A 19,671-nucleotide genomic window follows, 5' to 3' on the forward strand; every position below is an offset into this window, starting at 1 on the left:
AGGGAACTGCACAGCCATAGGAATCATTTAGAATGCTTTACATTTTTAAAATGTGCAGTCATATGAAAACATTTTGTGGATGACATTGAAGATATATACATAGTTAGGTAGCTAGCCAGATAGATGGATAGACTGTTTGGAAATTGGCAACAGTCTTGATGAATAAAATAGAATAGGATTCAGTCAGTGTCAACTCCTCCGTGCCAGTGTTTGAAGTCCCTGTCTGTGTTTCAGGTCTGCCTTAAATGGTAATGTCTTATCTTGCAGCCAGACATATTCCCAGTTTTCCTGCCAATAGCCTGTTTATTGGCTCAGTACAGTTGTATCTGGTAAGGTGCAAGGTCAATGGAATTGCTCCTACAAACTATCCCTGAAAATGTGCCCTTGTGGATATAGCTGTTGTCTGTATATTTCATTAATTTTGAACACCAAAGGTTATTGCCATAATTACACTAATTGTACTATAAAATTCGGACACTTGCTGAATGAATGAGAGAAACGAATGAGAATCAAACCTGATTATGACAGTTTTTAAAGATACATATTGGGACATATCAGTGTCTATAGGGTATCCATCACCTCTTTTTCCTCTTCTTCTCAAACAGGAAGTTAGAAAGAGAATACTTTCAATGTAATATGTGAGATTCGGTTGGTAATCTGTATTTCATAATTCCTAATGAGCTTGGTGATTAAGTAAAAGCTTTGTTGTAATTTTGTCAATTCTCAATCCCCTTATTTAAGCCTTTTATGAGACTGGAGAGCTTCCAGACAATGGCTTCCTCTCAACACCTTTGTCTCCTCCCAGTGGTTCCACCAGTGACCAGGAATAGGAAAACAAGGCTTCAGCCTCATAGTGACACTGTCACCATAGTAACGGGAATTGCTGAAGCTAATTCAGGGCACTAACCTTACAGTTTGAGTTTTTGTTTCACTTTTCACCAATGGAAAATATTGTAAGGTCTTTACTAAAAGCAGATAAAATATGTTGAAGTCATACACATGGATATAAAGTCAGAGCATTTTTTTGTGCTGCAAAAACAATTAAATTTTCCTATATTCTGAATCAAATTTCACCTTTTTAATCTTATTTGCTCTCTGTTTCCAAAGTTGATGTAAGACTTTTCAAGCAAAGAAATAGACATTGCTTTAATTTGTTCTGCAAATCTCCCCTGGCCTTTTGATGGCATTGATGTCATGCTAGCTTGGGCCCTGGTCCAGCTCAGGGTGCTGCAGTGTGGAAGCAGGGTATGGATGGCCCGTCATTTGGAACCTGGGCATGAGCCTGAGTGTCCCAGCAGCACAGACCATTAAGCCGCTCGCAGGGCTTCCCTTTGTCCTGTAAGGTGCAGGTGTTGTCTAAGCAGAAGCATGTCTCCTTGGGAGAAATACTGAGCAGGCCAAGATAAAATCAGGAATGACATATGGATGTTGAGATTTTTCTTCTTTCCCATCGCTCACAGAACCAAACTTTGTGTCCTCCTATGACATCGGAAACTTCACCTACTTCTTCTTCCGAGAAAATGCCGTGGAGCATGACTGTGGGAAGACCGTGTTCTCCAGAGCCGCTCGGGTGTGCAAGAACGACATCGGAGGGCGGTTCCTGCTGGAGGACACCTGGACCACCTTCATGAAGGCTCGCCTGAACTGCTCCCGGCCCGGGGAGGTGCCCTTCTACTACAACGAGCTGCAGAGCACTTTCTTCCTGCCGGAGCTGGACCTCATCTACGGCATCTTCACCACCAACGTGTAAGTAGCTGGAAAGAGCATCTTTTTCTTCTCTTTTACTCATTCTGAATGAGGCTTTTGTTCCTTGACCTCTGAGGATTTAAAGTTGCCTCAAAGGTAGTCTTTCTTATTTTACTGGGATAATAGCCAAAAAAAAAAAAGTATGAAAAGAGACTTTTCACTATGAATTAAGTGTTAGGCAGAGATATGTACTGTGTGAAACTGGCATTAGGAAAATATACATAAATCTAAAAAGTTTTGATCTGTCTTTGGGTAACAGAAATATCAAATTATCTATGATAGATTGTTCTTTTCTGATTTGTGAGTATGTCCTGGGCACTTTGGGGAATACAGGTACATATTAGGTTCTTTTTCCATTTACACAAGTCATGCATTTGTGCATAACGAAAGCCATATTGTTGGGGAAATCTGATCTTTAAGATAACATAATTCTTGCCTGAACCCTGACTTATGTATGAAACTCACATTCTTACTTCCCCATAGTTGCACTTAAACCATTGCTGTAGAAGATGGCTAACTTGGGCAACTATTTCTTAAATGAAAATTATACTTTAAAAATGTTCCTGAAAATATAGCACTTACTTTTCTGTTGGGAATATCCCTACCATCAGGACAATGGATGGCTGGGCAAAGCATTTGAAGTTTCCCAAGCACTCATTTCCTTTCATTCTGGAAGAGTGGTGCCCAGTTCCTTAGTGCTCTGTGGCTCTGGGTGGTGTGATAAGACCTAATAAAAGCGCATGGGACTCGAAGCGACACTCCCTCAACATTGGCAGAGCTGTGCTTGCCCTGCATCTGGATCACTTTTGCAGTCTCTCATCTGGATACCTAACAACTTTGAGAAAAGTCAAATATTTGTGTCCAGAGCAAAGAATCCAAATCTGAAAGGGCAAAAATTGCTGAGAGATGAGGTGGGTGACCCATACCCCAGCTTGCCTGTGCTTAGCCTGGTTTGGGTGTTGATAACTACCTTGCATCCTGGGGAACATTAGTCCTGGGCAAACCAGGCAGTAGATGAAGGCATGAAGCTTGCTCAGCTCCCTGCATATTTTTAATTTATTTATTTTTTTATCTCTGGCATCAGTAGTGTGCCCATGAATTATATTTCTTGAGTCATTTACTTTATCTGTCCTGTTATTCCTCATTAGCCGTTTCCTCCTGCCCTTTCTCCTGGTAAGTGTTCAGATTCACTGGATTGAAATGTTACTCCACATTCTCCTTTCTTAGATGTTAGAAAAGCAGGTGGTACGGATGGGATGACCCCACCCCGGCCCCCTCCACCATTGGCTGTCCTTATTGTTACAAATCTGCTTTCCAAGCCCAGATGTTATTTTCTACTCCTGGAGAAGTTTCTTTAAAAAAAAATCAATTTATGGTTTCTGAAGTTGATTTGCTTTCCAAAACCTTGTTTAAAGAGTAGTATAGGCTGCACAAGATAAATGTTCTGTTGCTCAGTTGACATCAATTTTACACACAATGGGGGCTTGGCTTACTTAGCTGTTGATTCCCCTGGCTCTGAGCAAAAAAAAAAAAAAATGACCACAACAAAAACACCAATTTCAAAAGTTACAAAAGTCCTCTGCCTGAACTATTCCAAGGTAGTGAATAGTCCATTCAGAGAGTCGCAGAAATGTTTCAGATTACTGTAGGTGAGGTTCTCAGTGCTTTAGTGCAGCCATGACAGAAGTCACTCAACATATGCCTACCTCCTCTTTCTCTCTGGAATCTATTCCCACTGATTCTTTCTGATACGTCCATCTCTAATCCCACGATGCATCCCACCTGTCCTTCCTTTATGGCTCAGCCTTGATTTGACCCTTTCAACAGATGAGTGCTTTTGTGAGAAGTCTGGCTTCAAACTGAAAGAAAATGAGGTTCAGGTAGCTGGCAATTTCCCATCTCCGAATTACAGGCTAGAAGTTGGTAGCTTGAAGTTGCAGTTTGCCTCCACACTTTTCAGGGTTTCTCACCTGGGAGAATGGGGGCAGCAGGGATGGACCTATTCTGGCTCATTTCTGTCTCTAGGACTGTGAGATTTTCCTAAACTACTTGGTTAAGAGTTGAGCTGCAGGAACCAGTTTGCTACTGCAACAGAATTTTTTTTTTAAAGAGAGAGAATTTTTTTAAGAAAAATTTATTTTTCAGTTTTTCGGCAGACACAACATCTTTGTTGGTATGTGGTGCTGAGGATGGAACCCGGGCCACACGCATGCCAGGCGAGCACGCTACCGCTTGAGCCACATTCCCAGCCCCCTGCAATAGAATTTTTAAAGGTGTTACCTCTTATTCTGGATATCTATAAATGAAGGCCCAGCGTTCTAGTTGTATGTAGTGTAGAGAATATGACAGAGCGTAGTTTAGTGCACATGGATATCTAGACAGTAAAGCTGGTGCTGCTAGGAAAAAGTTTTGTTTTTTTTTTTTCCCTTCTAAGAAGAATAAGAACTAGAAGGATTATTTTTTTGTTACTTCACTTTTCTACCAGTAACTTTAGGTAATCTTGAAATAGCAAAAAACTTCAAGTTCCCCCGTTTCTGGGCTCACTTAAGTGAGTCTTCTGCCATTTTAATCCACTTGGGGCACAAACAAGAAATAAACAGCATTAAATGAGGAAAATTATTACCTTGATTACTGAGAGAAGCCGGGGTGGAGCATATGGTTGCAGGAATCTTAACCAGATGGACTTACGGATACTGAGCCCAGCTTTAAGCAGATGCATTCACAAGGTCACTGGAGTCTACCCCCAGGCTGGCCTCCTGCTTCCAGGAGACCCTGGAGAAGGTGTGTATGTGCTTCTGCAGGTCTGCCCACCCACAGAGCACAGCAAGTGAAGTGCCAGGGGCAGGGGACGCTGCACCACTGATGCTTTCTCCTTGCCAGGAGTTGGGAAGAAATGTCCTCCCAACACAGTGAGTGACACTGACCAGCAGCTACTGGGACATCCAGGGGAGGCTCTGGGCTGATACCAGAGCCCAGGCCAGCCCCATTCCGAGTGGGAGAAGGGAGTGATCCAGGTGCGGTTCTAATAGGGAGAGGGTAAGGAAGGTAATGTGGCAGTGGGATCGCCGCGTGAACTCAGGGACCCATGCAAGGCAGGTGCAATCCTAATGCTGTAGCCAGTGCTGAGGGCTGGCCGTGATGCGCCCTCTGTGCTGCTGTTTATCCATCTGAAAAGTGGGGTTGTTCTCAGGATTTGTGGACTCTTCCAGAAACGCAGTGATTCTTGTCAGTGGTTAGCGGAAGGCTCAGGGTGATATTCTAATCAGTGACAGCCCCATCCCCTTCCTGGTCTCATTTCTAACGATGACAAATAAACACAAATACCCACCCGGCCAGGTCTCCAGAGCCAGACTGCAGGGGTTCAAGTGTCATCCTCTCCCTAGACTGTGGCCTAGTGTCATGTTCTCACTATGACTGCCTCAGTGCCCTTGTCTGAGTCCCTCTTACCTCATAAAGATCACCTGTCCAGGGTCTGTCGATAAACAAATATATGGCAGGAATTTTGGTCCTGGAGTTTCTGGGACTTTGCCTTTGATGTGACCAAACAGTGGCTATAAGTAGGCAAGATATTGATCCCGAGCATTAATATGGAAAATAAGTTCACGTTCTTCCTTCTCTTTCCACTTCCCCTCTGAAAACCAGAGCTGAGCTTAACATGCAAATTTAACCAAAAATATTGAGCTGTTTCCATGCTTAGTCAGAGGACCGGGGCCTTCTGAATCCTCCCATTTACGACTTTCTCTGCAGAGCCTGAATGCTAAGTTAAGGCTTTAAGATTTCATATGGCAGTGCTGTGGTAGATTTTTCTCTCTGACCCTTTGAATTTACAATCCTTTCTAAATTAAAAAAAAAAAAAAAAGAATATGAAGGGTCTGTCAGGCATTCTTTGCAAAACACTTCCAGTTTGTTATTTCTAAAGGATGACAAATAAACACAAACACCAGGGGATTTAGAAGGTCTTGAGCCACTGCCAGCTAAAGTGGTGAGCGGGGGAGGGGCCACCCGAGTGATGGCAGCCGGCAGCCACCACAGGCGATGGCCACATTCCTCCAGAATTTGAAAGGCAAAACACACAGCCCTTAAGGATCCCTTGTTGTCCCTTCTGGCTGAACGAATTAATCCAGCTGGCAGGATCACACATGTTATATCTGGTAAAGAGTCTTGTTTCAATACCTAGATGGTTTTTTGCTCAAAGAGAAATCCCAGGGAAGCCCCACTCACTGCTCTGACTTGGTCTTGGGGAGGTTTAGGAGACTGGTCTTCTCGCGTCTGAGGCTGCCTCCTCGTCACTGCCGCTCCTCCGTGGCTGGTGGAGGGCAGCGGTCACTGCTGGGCTCTCTGACTGTCTTTGTTTTCTCCCTTGGCTTTGCAGGAACAGCATTGCGGCCTCGGCTGTGTGCGTCTTCAACCTCAGCGCCATCTCCCAGGCCTTCAACGGGCCCTTCAAGTACCAGGAGAACTCCCGCTCGGCCTGGCTGCCGTATCCCAACCCCAACCCCAACTTCCAGGTAATTCCAGGGCAGAGTGCCGCTCTGGGCATGTCCCGTGAAGAACACAGAAACCTCCTGCAGACAGGCTGGGGCAGCGTCATCCTCGGTGCACACACAGGGCGCCTGCAATCTCCCTGTCCCTTCAAGGGCAGTCCCACGCTCGGCTTTGCTAATGCCAATGAGCCTTTGTCAACGGTGGCGCCTGGGCCAAAAAAAGGACCTTTTGTCAGCTGAGAGGCCTGATGCTGAACTGAAAAAGGCCAGCATCCTGTAGGGTGTTAGGAGCCTGGGCTCCAATTAGTGCTAATGATGATGGACTCTGTGTCCCCGAATCTCTGATCCCTGATGAATGGCGTCTGATGAATAGGGCCCAGGGCACAGAGTGATGGAGACACACAAACAGAGCTCTAATTGGCAAATATGGCGAGATTTCCTGTTGAGGAAGGCAGAACAAGCTTGTGGCAGCTGGGAGGGGAGAAGCAGAGCTGAAGGTCATTCATCTTTCAGTCACAACGTTACAGGATGTCCAGCTGCAAGGGCTTTGTCAGCCCTGCCGTCTCCCAGTGTTGAGAAGAAGCTGAGACCCAAAGAGATGAGGTGATTTATGAGGTTTGCTCAGCCAGCAGGTCTGTTAGTTTGCTTGGGCTGCTGTAATAAAATACCACAGATCGGGGGCTTGAAAAAGAGCCTTTAATTTTCTCCTAGTTCTGGAGGCTAGCAATCCAAGATTCAGTGGACACAGGGTGACTGTCTGGTGAGGGCTGGTTCCCTTTCTTGAAAGTGTCCATCTTCTCGTTGGCCCCCCTATGAAGGGAGAGACATATTTGGTTTCTCTTTCTTTTTTATAAGGCCTCCCGTTCCACCAGGTTAGAGGTCCTCCCTCATGACCTCATTGAACGTTAATTACTTCCTTCGAGGTCCTGCCCCACAGATAGCCACGCAAAGCCCAGAGGTTTAGTTCCTACTTGCAGGATTCCCTTGAAGACCTCTTTACTGCCAACGGCTCTCCTGTGATCATCGTCACTGTCACTGTGGGTCTGAGTTGTAGCACCACCAAGTTCTGCCTGCTGTGCTGGCTCCTCCAGGGACCTCAGGTTGCATGCTGGCAGCTGTGCCCTGCTGGGTGAGACTCCTCCACACAAAGGGCAGGAGGTGGAGCCCGGGCCAGATGACCTACCACGACCACTGCTGATTTGGAATCCCAACCATTCTCAATTGCAAAGTCTCAAACTATTCCAATTAAATGACTGTAACATCACTAATAAAACATAAACCTTTTGGCTCCATAGAAAACTAGGATGATGAAAAGGTTCAATTATTTTAGACGTTACTTGTATTTTGTAAGCATCACTTGATTATAATTATTTTGAGTTTTTGTGTTTGTGTTGTTTTTTCAACTTTTGAAAGAATATGGAGTTGGAAATAAGATGACTAATTTACATGTCATCTTTACCTTTTACTGCTTTCCTTGGACAAATTATTTAGCATCTTCTTTTTTTTTAATATTTTCACCAAGAAAATTGGAAAGGAGGGATACAAATGCATAGGAATATTTTAGGAATAAACTTCAGTAATGTCAATTAATATATGTTTTTACTGTAAAATATATTTGTAAAGGTGACTCTTAGGGACAATCTATTTGCTGCCTTCTGGCCTCATATGTTGGGTAAATATATACTTCATTATTCCTTTTCTACAGAAGAGAAAATACACCATTCTTTTGTAAAATCCTGAAGGTTGAAAATTAACAAAGATAATAAATTTTGTAACCCTGTACCACCTCCAGGCAATGGATAACGTTCAGCCTCCTCATTTGGATATATTTGTAGCATACCACAGGTGCCCTCATTTCCTCAGGCCACCCGGGCCTGGTTTTATAGTGCTAGGGCCACGGGTGGCAGGCTTGCTCTCTTTCACAGGAAGGGAGTTGGCCCTGCAGTGAATGGAGCATGCAGAGAGCTGTAGGCATTTCAGGAAGGAAACCTGCTTAGCTGAGCTTGTCTTCTTTGGGTAGAACTTAAAACTTCCAGGGAGGGTCTGGGGCTATAGTTCAGTGGTTGAGAACTCACCTAGCTTTGGACATGGGTTCAAATCCCAGCATGGCAAAAAAAATAAAGAATAAAAACTAAGTAAACGAAACTTGCAGGGAACAGAAGTTACAGATTATGATGACTCTCTGTGTAACCCCTAGCACCAGTAAGTGCTTTGTTCTTGTTACTGTATCTGAGACTACCCTGGCCTAGGCATCCTGACACCATCAACAAAGTCCTCTGGACTTCCATAGAGGGGGAATTAGTTTTACACTAAGGCTCACTCCACCAGCTATGTATAAAATTCCTAATGTTTGCAGTAACCAACAAGGTGAAGTGGGTAGATTTTTTATACTTGTTTTTCTGCTGACATAACAGAAGTAGCCAATTAGCATAGCAGGTTGAGGAAGAGAAATGGTTTGGGAGGGCCAGTATATAATATTTCAAAATTTAGTATAGAAATCTCAATTGGAAACATTAATAAGACAAAAAAAGCTATTGATTATCTTTCTCAGTTGCAATCTAGAGGCTACCCTTGGTGTTCTTTAACTGTCTGCCTCATTGGAGGATACAGTCCCAAGGTCATCCAAATTCAAAGTCTCTATGTGAAAATAATCAGCCACTAAAACAACACTGTGCAGACCCAGCGGTATATACTAAAAGAAGGGTAGAAGGGTCCAGAATCTTCCACACAGTTTTGATCACCACCAATTGGAAATGATACAACTAACATGGATAGACAGCCCTTGAAAGCGGAAAGATGAGGAGACTTCTTAAGAGAACAAATGTAAAATTCAGTTGTATCCTTTGGGACCACTTAAGGTACCATGCAGGCTGGCAGTAGGATGGATGAAGGTACCGTGGAAATTCAGTAGTCAGGATGAGGCTGGTGACTGTGGGGTTGACCACCAAGTGCTGGGAAGCTAGGACTGGGATTCATGAGTTGTCTTTGAAAAATAAAAATACACAGAAGTGCAAATATTTGTTATATTTTTAAAAATTGGCAGGGTTACTTGCTTGAAGAGGTAGGTGTTGGCATGGTGGGCTGTTGTGGATTTTAACCACATGAGGGCAAAATCTGTGTTTTTTCTATTCTTATTGTTCTATTCTTGCATGGTATACTCCGGGCATCACACAAGGTCCAACAGACACTGGGGAGACCACCATATAAGGCACAGCTAGAGAATTTATAGCCCTTAGAAAGCTCAGTAGTTTGTTTGTGATCCAATAAATATATATGTTCGAGTAGTTTTCAAAATATTGGAAACAGAATCCTTGGGTGGGATATTTATTATAGGCTGGTAGAATAAGCCAAGAAGTAGTTGAGAATGTTTCAGAAGCAATTCTTGACAGAGCGGGCAGATGACTTAATTGAGATATGGGTCTCAAGAATAAAGAAGATTTCCAGTGACCCTGCCAGGCAGCCTCAGGGCTCATTACTCTCGTGAGTCTCCCCTCTCCAGGGTCCTCTAGAGCAGTTTTTAGTTTATGCCTTCTGATTTTTAGGATGCCAGTTTTTGAAAACACCATAAACACCAAGCAGTCACTATGTGCAGACCTCACAGGGCTGCAGTAGCTACCTGTGCCTGGAGTTTTGCCATCAGTTTGAGAAAGAGGTGTCCTAAGAGCTAGAGTCCATGTGCATGGGCCTCTGACCAAGCCCCTGGAAACTCTCTGTAGTTTTAGAAAACGCTGGCTAATAGTGATGTCCCTGTTTCATGTGTTGTTATTAAATCCTGTCATAATACAGAATCTCCAGCACAGCCTCTCTCCATCCTCCAGAAGCAGCTACTTGTGTATCCTTGTGCTGATTCCTTGTCCCTGCATTTGTTCACTTCCCTCTAGCCATGACATCTCCATGGGCCATGGGACTGCTGTCCCACTCGAGGACACTTAGCATTGGTGGAAGTCACCAATGACTTCCCCAGGCCAGGCACATTGTCCTGCTCTTTGGCATTTCCAAGGATTTTCATGGACAAGTGTTTCTGCTGGTTATCTCAGTTGTTGTCACATCAGCCTTAGGAAGTGAGCAGAGTCCCTACTTTCCTGGTCACTTTACAGATAAGAAGGGTCCACTCTGAGGCCACGTGTAGGGAGAGTGACAGTCCACTTGAAACACTGAGGTCATCCTTTGGAGCCTGGGCTCTCTCCTTGACTCCCACAGTCTCTTCCTGTGATACCCAGGTGCCCTGCAACCGTGTGGTATTAAATTAAGCATGGGAGTAGATGCACAAAATCCATTTACCTCTGACATTCTCTGACTGTGCAATTGGTCTATCATTTTATTGCACGTGAGACATTTTATCAAATGCTACAAAAATACCATCTACTTTAAAAAAGCAATTCCATCTTGTTCTCTTGCACCTCTGACCTGTTATAAAGCCAGGCATTAGAAATGGTGTGTTATAAATGGTAGTTTTAGGCAGCATGGACCCCCTAATTCATTTCCATCAAACCTACTTATGTGAAGTTCTGCTGAGGATCATTCACTCTTTGTTCCAGAATTTAAAGGTCGGTGGTGATTTTCTAATTCCGTGCTCTGCTATGGGAATGCTATGCTTTCTTTCCTTCCCCTCTTTGTACCCTGTCCCTGCCTAAAGCTGTCACACGTAGCACATGCAGCCTCCCCCCAGCACAGCTCTGAACTGAATTCTCCCAGATTCGGTTTCATAGTATTTCTCCTCTCTGTAAACCGATCCTTCCTTCCTCCTGCCTTTGTCTTTCTCCCTTCCCACTTTCTTTTCACTCTCCTTTCTCATTCCATTTATTCCCGACCTCCCCCTCTTATTGCAAATATACTGTTTTATTTCTCAGATTCCTAGATTCAAACTGAAGTTTTTATTTCCTCTATCTGGGAATACAAGCACAAAACATCCAGACCAGCACAGTGTTTTCATAGCCCATGATAAAGACAGGGCACTGCTTACAGACACAAGTGGCGCAGTTGTCAAGGAACCGACGTTTGCTTATAAACCTACTGCTACAATAGAAAACGAATAAATCAACATCATGTTCCTGATTGTTGCATTTTCCACCTGGGTACCTGCTTTATCAGGTAGTTATAATAGTATATGTTAGCCAGGGAGCTTCCACGAACTCAACAGCCGATGAGTGTCTGTGCACTGGTGTTCATATTAAAGTTGGCGACAAATACCACTCTGTTTTGTAACTTAGGATCTCTCTGTCCATAATGGAGTTGAGAGAGTCTTCAAATATGATGAGTTCCAGTCTTCACTGAGATGGACTCGAGGCACAAGGACGTCAGGGGAGATGGAGAAGCACACCTCTTTGTGTGGTCAGTCCCGCACTGTGGCTGATTCAGGTTCCAAGTCGGCTGGGCTGGAGTGGCCACATCAGCTGTGTCCAGATGGCTGGTTATGTAACGTGGACTGTCTTTCCTTGCAGTGTGGCACCGTGGACCAAGGCCTGTATGTGAACCTGACGGAGAGGAACCTGCAGGATGCTCAGAAGTTCATTCTGATGCATGAGGTGGTGCAGCCAGTGACCACAGTGCCCACCTTCATGGAGGACAACAGCCGCTTCTCCCACGTGGTCGTCGATGTGGTGCAGGGCAGAGACACCCTCGTCCATATCCTCTACCTGGCCACAGGTAGGAGCTCTGTCCTCCTCTGAGCTGTTTTCTGTCTTGTTCTATTTGATGTTTTAAACTCAAAATATTCAGCTGGACATGGTGGCATGGGTCTGTTGTCTCAGCTTCCAGAAGCTGAGGCAGGGGGACTACAAGTTCAAAGCCGCCTGGACAACTTAGCAAGCCTTGGTAGCTCAGTGGTATAGTGTCTGGGGCTGGATCCCCAGGACTTAAAAAAGTGGATATTCATTTCAGCTTGACATTTGGGGTCTGTCTCCATCACCTGCTAGCCAGCTTTATCTGTGCCTGAAGATAAAAACCAGCCTCATCTGTCCATGGTGCTTGCCTATCGTGGTCATGCCCCTGGGAGTCTTCATTTCACTCTCTTTTTGTCCTATGTTAGTTATACTTTAATGGGCAAGAGAATGCCTCCTTTCTTAACTGTTGTTCCCCAACTCTTCACTAGGCAGGACCTTTCTGGGCAAGGCCGTCGTCAGTTGGACAGTTTAACTCAGCAGAACACTTTGTTGGAGAATATTGGTTGGTGAAATGCTCTCCTGGGGTTGCTGTGGTGATTTCTGATGGTCTCAGAAGCAGTGCTCCCAGAAGACTCTTCCTGTAGATGCCACATACAAGCACTCGAAAAATATTTAAAAAAAATAAGTAGCACAATATTTTACAGCAAACATAGGTGACAGTGCTTATGAAATTACAAAAAGCTGCTAGTGCTGCTCAGATTTCACAGTAACCAGAGTGCAGAGGGCATGCTTTATCCAAGTCCATTCTGCAGGACGGCTCCAGCCCAGCCCAGCCCCAGGACCAGGTCTCAGCTCTGTTTTCATGCCCCCCAGATACAGCAACCTCGTAGTGGGCTCTGCCCCCCTCCGCCTCACTCTTTTCCCGTGTCCATATTAACTGGCATTTTCTCACAAAGCACGATTACCTCTCTTCCTGTTGTTACAAGGACCATGTCTTATTTTGAGAGGATATCTCACTTTCTAATTATATATTTATCAGCTGGTTTATTTTATTCATTAAATCACTGAGGTTTATTGAAGTGTCACTGTCTGTGGAGTTCACTGTGGTGCTGAGGAGTGGAGTGTAAACAGACAGGCTCTGTCCTGCTCTCAGCTCGCATTCTGAGGGGCAGTCAGGCAGCCACGGGGCAGTGGGTGAAGCACATCATCAGTGAGGCGCTGAGGAGCTGCTGTGGTAGTGGAGTGGTGGTGAGAGCCCCAGAGGGCCCCGCCTGGCTCTCAGACCCTGCCTCGGCCCAGAGGTGGCATTTAAGTGAGTACCGGGGAGGAGCAGCCAGCCCTGCAGCCTAGAGGGAAACAGAGAACCCTGCAGATGCAGGGACTGTCAGCTGTGGGCAGGGCCACTGAGGGGTCACAACAGAAGAGGACAGACGTGACCTCTGCCTGACCCTGGGTGGTTGGATAGAGGCCACTGCTGCTTGTAGGGGCCACTTGAGGAGGAGTGGGGAGGAAGGGGGAAGAGAAGAAGTCAGTTGAGACAGTTGCTAGGAACAGCTCTCTGCAGAAGTGGCTTGGTGATGGGGAGAGAATGAGGAGGTCTCTAGAGGAGATGGGAGGCCAGAGAGGGGACTTTTGACTATTTTTGTATTATGGAAAGGAAAGGAATGAGTAGTGTACTGTTCACCAGGCTGCAGACAGGGATTGTGTATCTTTTTCTGCCATTTTAATTTTTAATGTGACACAGGCAGGGTGCCTAATGTGGTAGATTTCTGGTAGGAATGACAGGACATTTCCAAAAGTGTCCCTAGTTTTTTAGCATATATCTTCAGGTTAATGCCATGGAGAGTAGGGTCACCTCCATGGATTCTGGAGGCAGTGGAGGCCTTCATCCATGGCTGGGCTGCGGTGTGCTGGGGCTGGGGCTGGGGTCGGGCTGCAGAATACCTAAGCTGGTCAGCTCAGAGCAGCCTGGGGTCTCCACCCCAGCCTTTTGACCTGTTCCCTGTCTGTGGGTGCAAATGCTGTTGCTGATTTGAAGTTAGCTCGGGTGATTTCTGATGAAATGCTTTAATTCTGATGAGTGCTGAGTGGGCCCTGGTTGCTGATTGTAACAGAACACCATGGTCAGGGTGGCTTAGAAACAGATTTGATTCTCAGTGTTCTGGAGGCCAGCATGATGGCTGCTGGGATGTTTCCTGGCCAGGACCTCTGGCTGTCTTGGCACGGCTGCTGTTTGTTGTGCCCTCACAGAAGAGGGACCTTCTCTCTGTGTGTCTTCTCATAAGGACACCAGTGTCATCATAAGGCCTCTACCCTCATCACCCGGTTCCTCCACTCATGACTTAAAAAGGTGAAATGGAACTCATTGTTCCCATGTTACAGACACAGTGCCATCGGTTTCACCTTGGGAATACAGGCAGGTTGGGTGACAAGTGCCAAGTGTGTATTCTCCCACTTCGACTTTACATGAATGAACGAACCTGCTGGTAGCCATGTGGGGAGTGGGTTATCTTGTTTGTGAGCAGCATCTAAAGATCAAAGTGAGACAGAATGTTGCCACTGCAGTTCTTTGTGGCCCCCCCAAGTCCTGCTGCCTTTCCTAGACATGTTCAGCTCCATGTCTCACTGATCCATGTCTCTGCCCTTGGCAACCCAGCCAGGCGAGACTGTGCTGAGAGTTCGAAAGTCATTTCTTTGAAACTCTTCGCAGTTACAGCAGGAGGGCAAATGCTGAGTCTAACTCCATCAGGATATTTCTGACTAGGGTTCTCTAAGTGATGAGGCTAAGTGCAGACAGTTTCTGAGCTCCTCCATAAGGACAGAATGAGAGCGGGGTTCACCAGTCTCTCCTTAGCTGGCTACAGAACACATCTCCTGTGGCTCTTCTCCTGCCTCCGAGATGGTCCTTCGCTGCCTCACTTATCTCCTGGCCTCCTGTATGGTCTTGGCTGGGTGGTCTCTGCCCATGGCCACAGCCAAGACTATTTCATGCTTCCTCCCGGGAAGTACATTCAGACTCACATAGTTCATACTCTCCCTCCTCTGGTATCACAGAGCACTTTTATTTTCATATAGTTCATGTAACACTTTTATTTTCATTGAACCTCAGTTCTAGTGTGTCTAAATTACTTAATTTTAATTTATTTTTAATCAAGTAATCATTATTAAGTTAATGATTCAATTAACCTTCAACTGACTATAACCTTGAAATGTCCTATCCTTAGATTGTTACAATGATTGCACAACTCAGAATGCGCTGCAGATCAATGGGTGGATTTTTTCGTATGCATGTTTTACCTCAATAAAGATAGTTTAAAGGAATATGATCCATCCTTGTGACTTACTGAATCATTTATTATAAAATATTTGTCTTAATTAGAGGATTGCTCATAAATTTTACATTAAAATGCTGAGCACAGGGGCATATGCCTGTAAACCATACAATTGGGAGACCAAGTCAAGAGGGTCACAATTCAGGAATAATGGGCAACTTAATAACACCCATCTCAAAAAATAAAAAGGGCTGGGGGCGTAGCTCAGTGGAAGAGCTCTGGCATGCATAAGGCCCTAGGTTCTATCCCTAGTGCAGGTAAAAGATAGAAGGAAATGAGGAAAGAAGGAGGGAAGAAATATAAGAAGGAAAGAAGACAGGGGCGTGCACACACACGCGTGCGCGTGCACACATGCACACACTTTTCAATGTTTTTCTTTCTGAACTTGTGAAATTCACATCGAAAATTAGCAAGTAATAGATGGTGCAAAAGGGAATGGTCCACACAGGCACACTGCCTTTACCTGATTGATTTGAACTGGAGCCTCCACTGAGTTTATCACCTGTGTGTCCTTCTTGTCCCCCACCCCAAGGTGGATTGCACCCTGCGGCAAAGTATTTATAAAAGTTTCAGAAAATACAGTGGAACAAAGAGAGCATGAGCAGTCTCTTTCAGGCTGCAGAAAAGTAAATCAAACAGAATAGTTGAAAGTAGGAACAAAAGTACATTTGCTACAAATTTACTTTGCCTTAATAAAAGTAGAGAATATTAATAAAATAAGTAACATTGAAATGATGAATGATGAAAATGAGATGAAAAGAGGTTCTCCTAGAGACAAAGTAAAGAGCAAAATAAGTCTATTCTATTGCAAAGGTAATGATGACATTTGAAGCTTTATGTGAACAGAAGCAAAGCTAAAGGTTAATTAGTAACAGTAAATGTTTGCCATGGCTGCAGGGACAAATGCAGAGATAAGATAGAGTCTAGATACAAAGGACCCAGGAAGACAAGGCAACAGTATAGCCACTGGTGTCTTTGAACCAGAGAACTCCATGGTAAGTTGTCCCTGAAAATATCATTAAGAAAAATTCCTGAAAAAAAAAATGGAAGACATGAATCTGAAGATATCAAAACACTCCACATTTTAGCACTATTGATTAAGAATAAAGAAACACTACCTGGGCATTGTGGCACATGCCTGTAATCCCAGCAGCCCAGGAGGCTGAGGCAGGAGGATCACAAGTTCAAAGCCAGACCCAGACAACTTAGCAAGGCTGTAAACAACTTAGTGAGACTTTGTCTTAAAATAAAAAATAATAATAATAAAAAGACTGGTGATGTGGTGCAGTTGTTAAGTGTCTGTGATTTTCATCCCTGGTACCTAATAAAAAATAAATAAATAGATAAATACTAGACAAAGCCAGGTTAAATTTTTAAATTCCAAAGGTAAATAAAGAAAGCACTACAGGGAAAAATAACAACAAATGGATAAAAGTCTGGTGTTCTCAGAATACTCTGCAGCTGCCTGAGTCTGTGAATAAGCCCCCCCCCAAAAAATCTGAGAAAAATAAAATGTGATTCAAAATTATTAAGCTCACCGAGGAATTTAAAAAAAAGACAGACATTACGCAAAAAGAAAATCTCAATCAATAGGCTTCTAACGATTTCTTTTCTAAACATAAAATAGTACTAATTACTGGCTAAATTGAGTCCAACAAATTCGGAGAAGATTTGAGAAACAAAGGAAAAAAAAAAAAAAACATTTAACACCAGATTTCAAGCTGAGCAATATATTGAAAAGCAGAGAGAAAACAAGCAGGATTTATGAGTTTTATTCTGGGTTATCTTTCCTTCAAAAATAAACATACATTAAAACTTTAGGGACACAACACCCGTGATTCCTACTTTAAAAACAGAAATAAAAAAAAAAAAAAAAGGGAATCAGAACCAAAACCTCAGGAAAGACGATGTCATGGGTGGACAGAGAACCAAGGCTCATTTTATATGTGATCAGGAAGAACTGGGGTGTTGTGTGCAACGGGATGGCAAGACAGGGTTTGGGGTGCAGCAACCCAGAGGAGAGTTTCCTGGACTCGCCAGAGACCCTCTCGAGTTCACTCATCCTGGACTGTCGCCCATTTGTTGTGTCTCAGCTGCTTCCTGGGTAGAACCATGGGATTCCTCTAACCAATGCTGACCAGCTGGTGGCCGGGAGGCTCTGGCCCCTCTGCCACGTCTGGACTTGGATGAACATCCACACTGCCGGGCATGGGGTTTGGCTTCTCAAACAGGCGTTACAAGATGGGCAGGCAACTCAGAATTGCAGGGGAGGATGCGCTCCCCGGAGGGTGAGTTTCAAGCAAGGAGAGGCAAGGTCTGAGGAGGAGCCTTCTGATGCCTCCCGTCCCCCTTTCCTTCCAATGCACTGTCCAAGGCAAGGCACCTGGTGTAGATGAGAGGCGTGTCCGTGGCTCATCACAAAGAGCATCCCCGAGGTAACCTGTGTCGACCCGCCCCCCTCGCCCTGCCAAGGGCAGCTCCCAGGATGTGTCAGCACCTGCTCCTTGCATCACGCTCAGTTTCCTAGGCAGTGACAAGAAGGGATCCCACTATGACTGGAATTCGCTCAACCTGTAGAGTGTGTGGCTGCCAGTGTAGACGGAGGGAGCTATTACATGCCTTATAGTCTTATTAAGAAATGCCGATTTTAATCCAAGCATCACCATCATGGTCCTAACTGATGACATTGCAAAGAGTATAAATGACATGAAATGTTCAATGTTTTCAAAGGCTGCTGGCTGCAATTCTGGATAGTGAATTGGAGTAAAAGCAAGTCCTGATATAGAGTGAAATTGTGGTACAATTTCTATTCTGCCAATACTATTTTCATGAACATTAGCAGATTATATAAATATTAGCAAGTTTTGTAGATGTCTTTTCATGAATTGAGTAATGAAGTCTGTCCTGTGGTCCAGGCTGTTTCAATCATAAACAAGGTTCAGGAGGAGGCAGACCTGGCAAGCTTGACTAGCAGATGGTCCCTGGAGGTGTGACCATGATATGCATTCTTAACTAGAGCAGTATCACCCCCCAGGAGGCAAAAATAGGGCTAGGGGGCAAAAAAAGTCTTTTGTGTAAATTGCAGACCCCGGCACCACACAAATGCCCAGCACTAACTGTAGTATATGGTTTCATAGGTGAGACCAGAGATGAGATTGAACCAGAGGGAGTCTGCAGATGGGGTTAGGAGGAAAGTGGGGTGTGTCAGTGGGGTGCAGAGGGGATAATGAGAAAAACAGGACACCAAATAGGTTAGAAAAGCAAGGAGAGAAGAGATTCTCAATGTGACATCTAAGATCCACTGTGCTTGTTCCTTCTCAAGAAGCCCCAGGAGAAGATGGAATTCCACCTTTAAGGAAGCTGGCTTTTGGGAATGCTGACCTGGACTATTTTCAGTAGAGATTCCAACCCATGAATCTGTCTTTCAGAATTAAAATTGAACTTAATTTAAAATTTAAAACTGCAGATGAACATTAGCTCACTGAGAGGGGGCAAGAGAGAGGGGTCCCTGGATGGCTGAGGTCCAGAGGGCCAGAGGAGTTGGGGTCATCAGAACCTTACAGAAGAGAAAGGAGAAGCCCCCAACCAGACAGGGCCCCCACTCTCCTGGGCCCTTTGCTTGACTTTGCTGTGAGCTCCATGGAGGGACCCTTGCCCACTCTCCCTCTCTGTCCTTCCAAATATCTTTTAGATATAAAGCATGACATTTGTGTTACTATTTGCTCCTAATCATTATTAAAGACAGGAACATGGTGTGACTTCCAAAAGAAGTTGAGGCTTACAACCCAACAAACATCTTTCCATATACGTTGGAAATTTTCTTTGGATTTCCCCCTGAGATGGACAGTCACTTCCAGGGGCTGACAAGAGAGGTGTCACTACCCCGCTGTGAAGGGAGCATGGCACCTGAACACCTTCACATCAGTCTTCCTGTCTCCAGGGCTGGGAGGGAATGGGTGGCTGTTGCTTTAACCCTGCTGTGTGGTCTAATTGCAGCAGCCTTGGGACTTTTCTTCTTTGCAGCTGGTTTTACAGCCCAATTGCAAGTGTACCTAGCTTTCCCCTGTCCCCCTGCATTGCCCAGTGTCCTGAGCACAAAAACAAAATTAGTTCTTTATGATTAGTTTATGTCAGGCCCAATTAAAATGAAAAGTCTGTTGTTGAAAACAATGTAAGATATGCCAAACCTCTTAAAATGCTGTACCATCAGCCGATCGTTTCATTTGATTAAATGTGGGCACAGTTCTTGCATTTTAATGAGTATTGTTTTTAAACATGTTTCCTGATTAATTTCAGTAGCTTAGGCTTGGTTTCCTAGCCACAAAATAATATGAAGTTATAACTTCTGAATTAGTAAGTTTCCTAATCTATTCTAAATGGGATTCAGTTGCCCAACTCCCATCTTTCTGGAGTAACTGATTTTACAGTTTCCTTCCTGGTCTGCTTTCTCCCTCTCTGTCTCTCTCTGCTTGGGATCCATGTGAGGTGGTCAGCCATCCTCTTTCA

The 19,671-nt window shown here is 44.5% G+C and overlaps 1 protein-coding gene across 4 annotated transcripts in view; it reads left to right on the forward strand.

Moving 5' to 3' along the window:
* Window positions 1-19,671, forward strand: part of SEMA5A (semaphorin 5A) — a 492,204-nt gene that overhangs the window by 313,473 nt on the left and 159,060 nt on the right. For all 4 annotated transcript variants that reach the window (XR_014021130.1, XM_081286868.1, XM_081286870.1 and 1 more), the window contains exons 9-11: window positions 1,461-1,746; window positions 6,119-6,254; window positions 11,672-11,876. Coding sequence is in view for 3 of the 4 variants with exons in the window: in XM_081286868.1 (XP_081142994.1) it covers window positions 1,461-1,746; window positions 6,119-6,254; window positions 11,672-11,876 (627 nt within the window). In the remaining variant the exon portion in view is untranslated. The remainder of the gene's footprint in view (window positions 1-1,460; window positions 1,747-6,118; window positions 6,255-11,671; window positions 11,877-19,671) is intronic.

The sequence above is a fragment of the Spermophilus citellus genome, assembly GCF_964194105.1.
Source record: "Spermophilus citellus genome assembly, chromosome: 1".
NCBI lineage: Eukaryota > Metazoa > Chordata > Mammalia > Rodentia > Sciuridae > Spermophilus > Spermophilus citellus.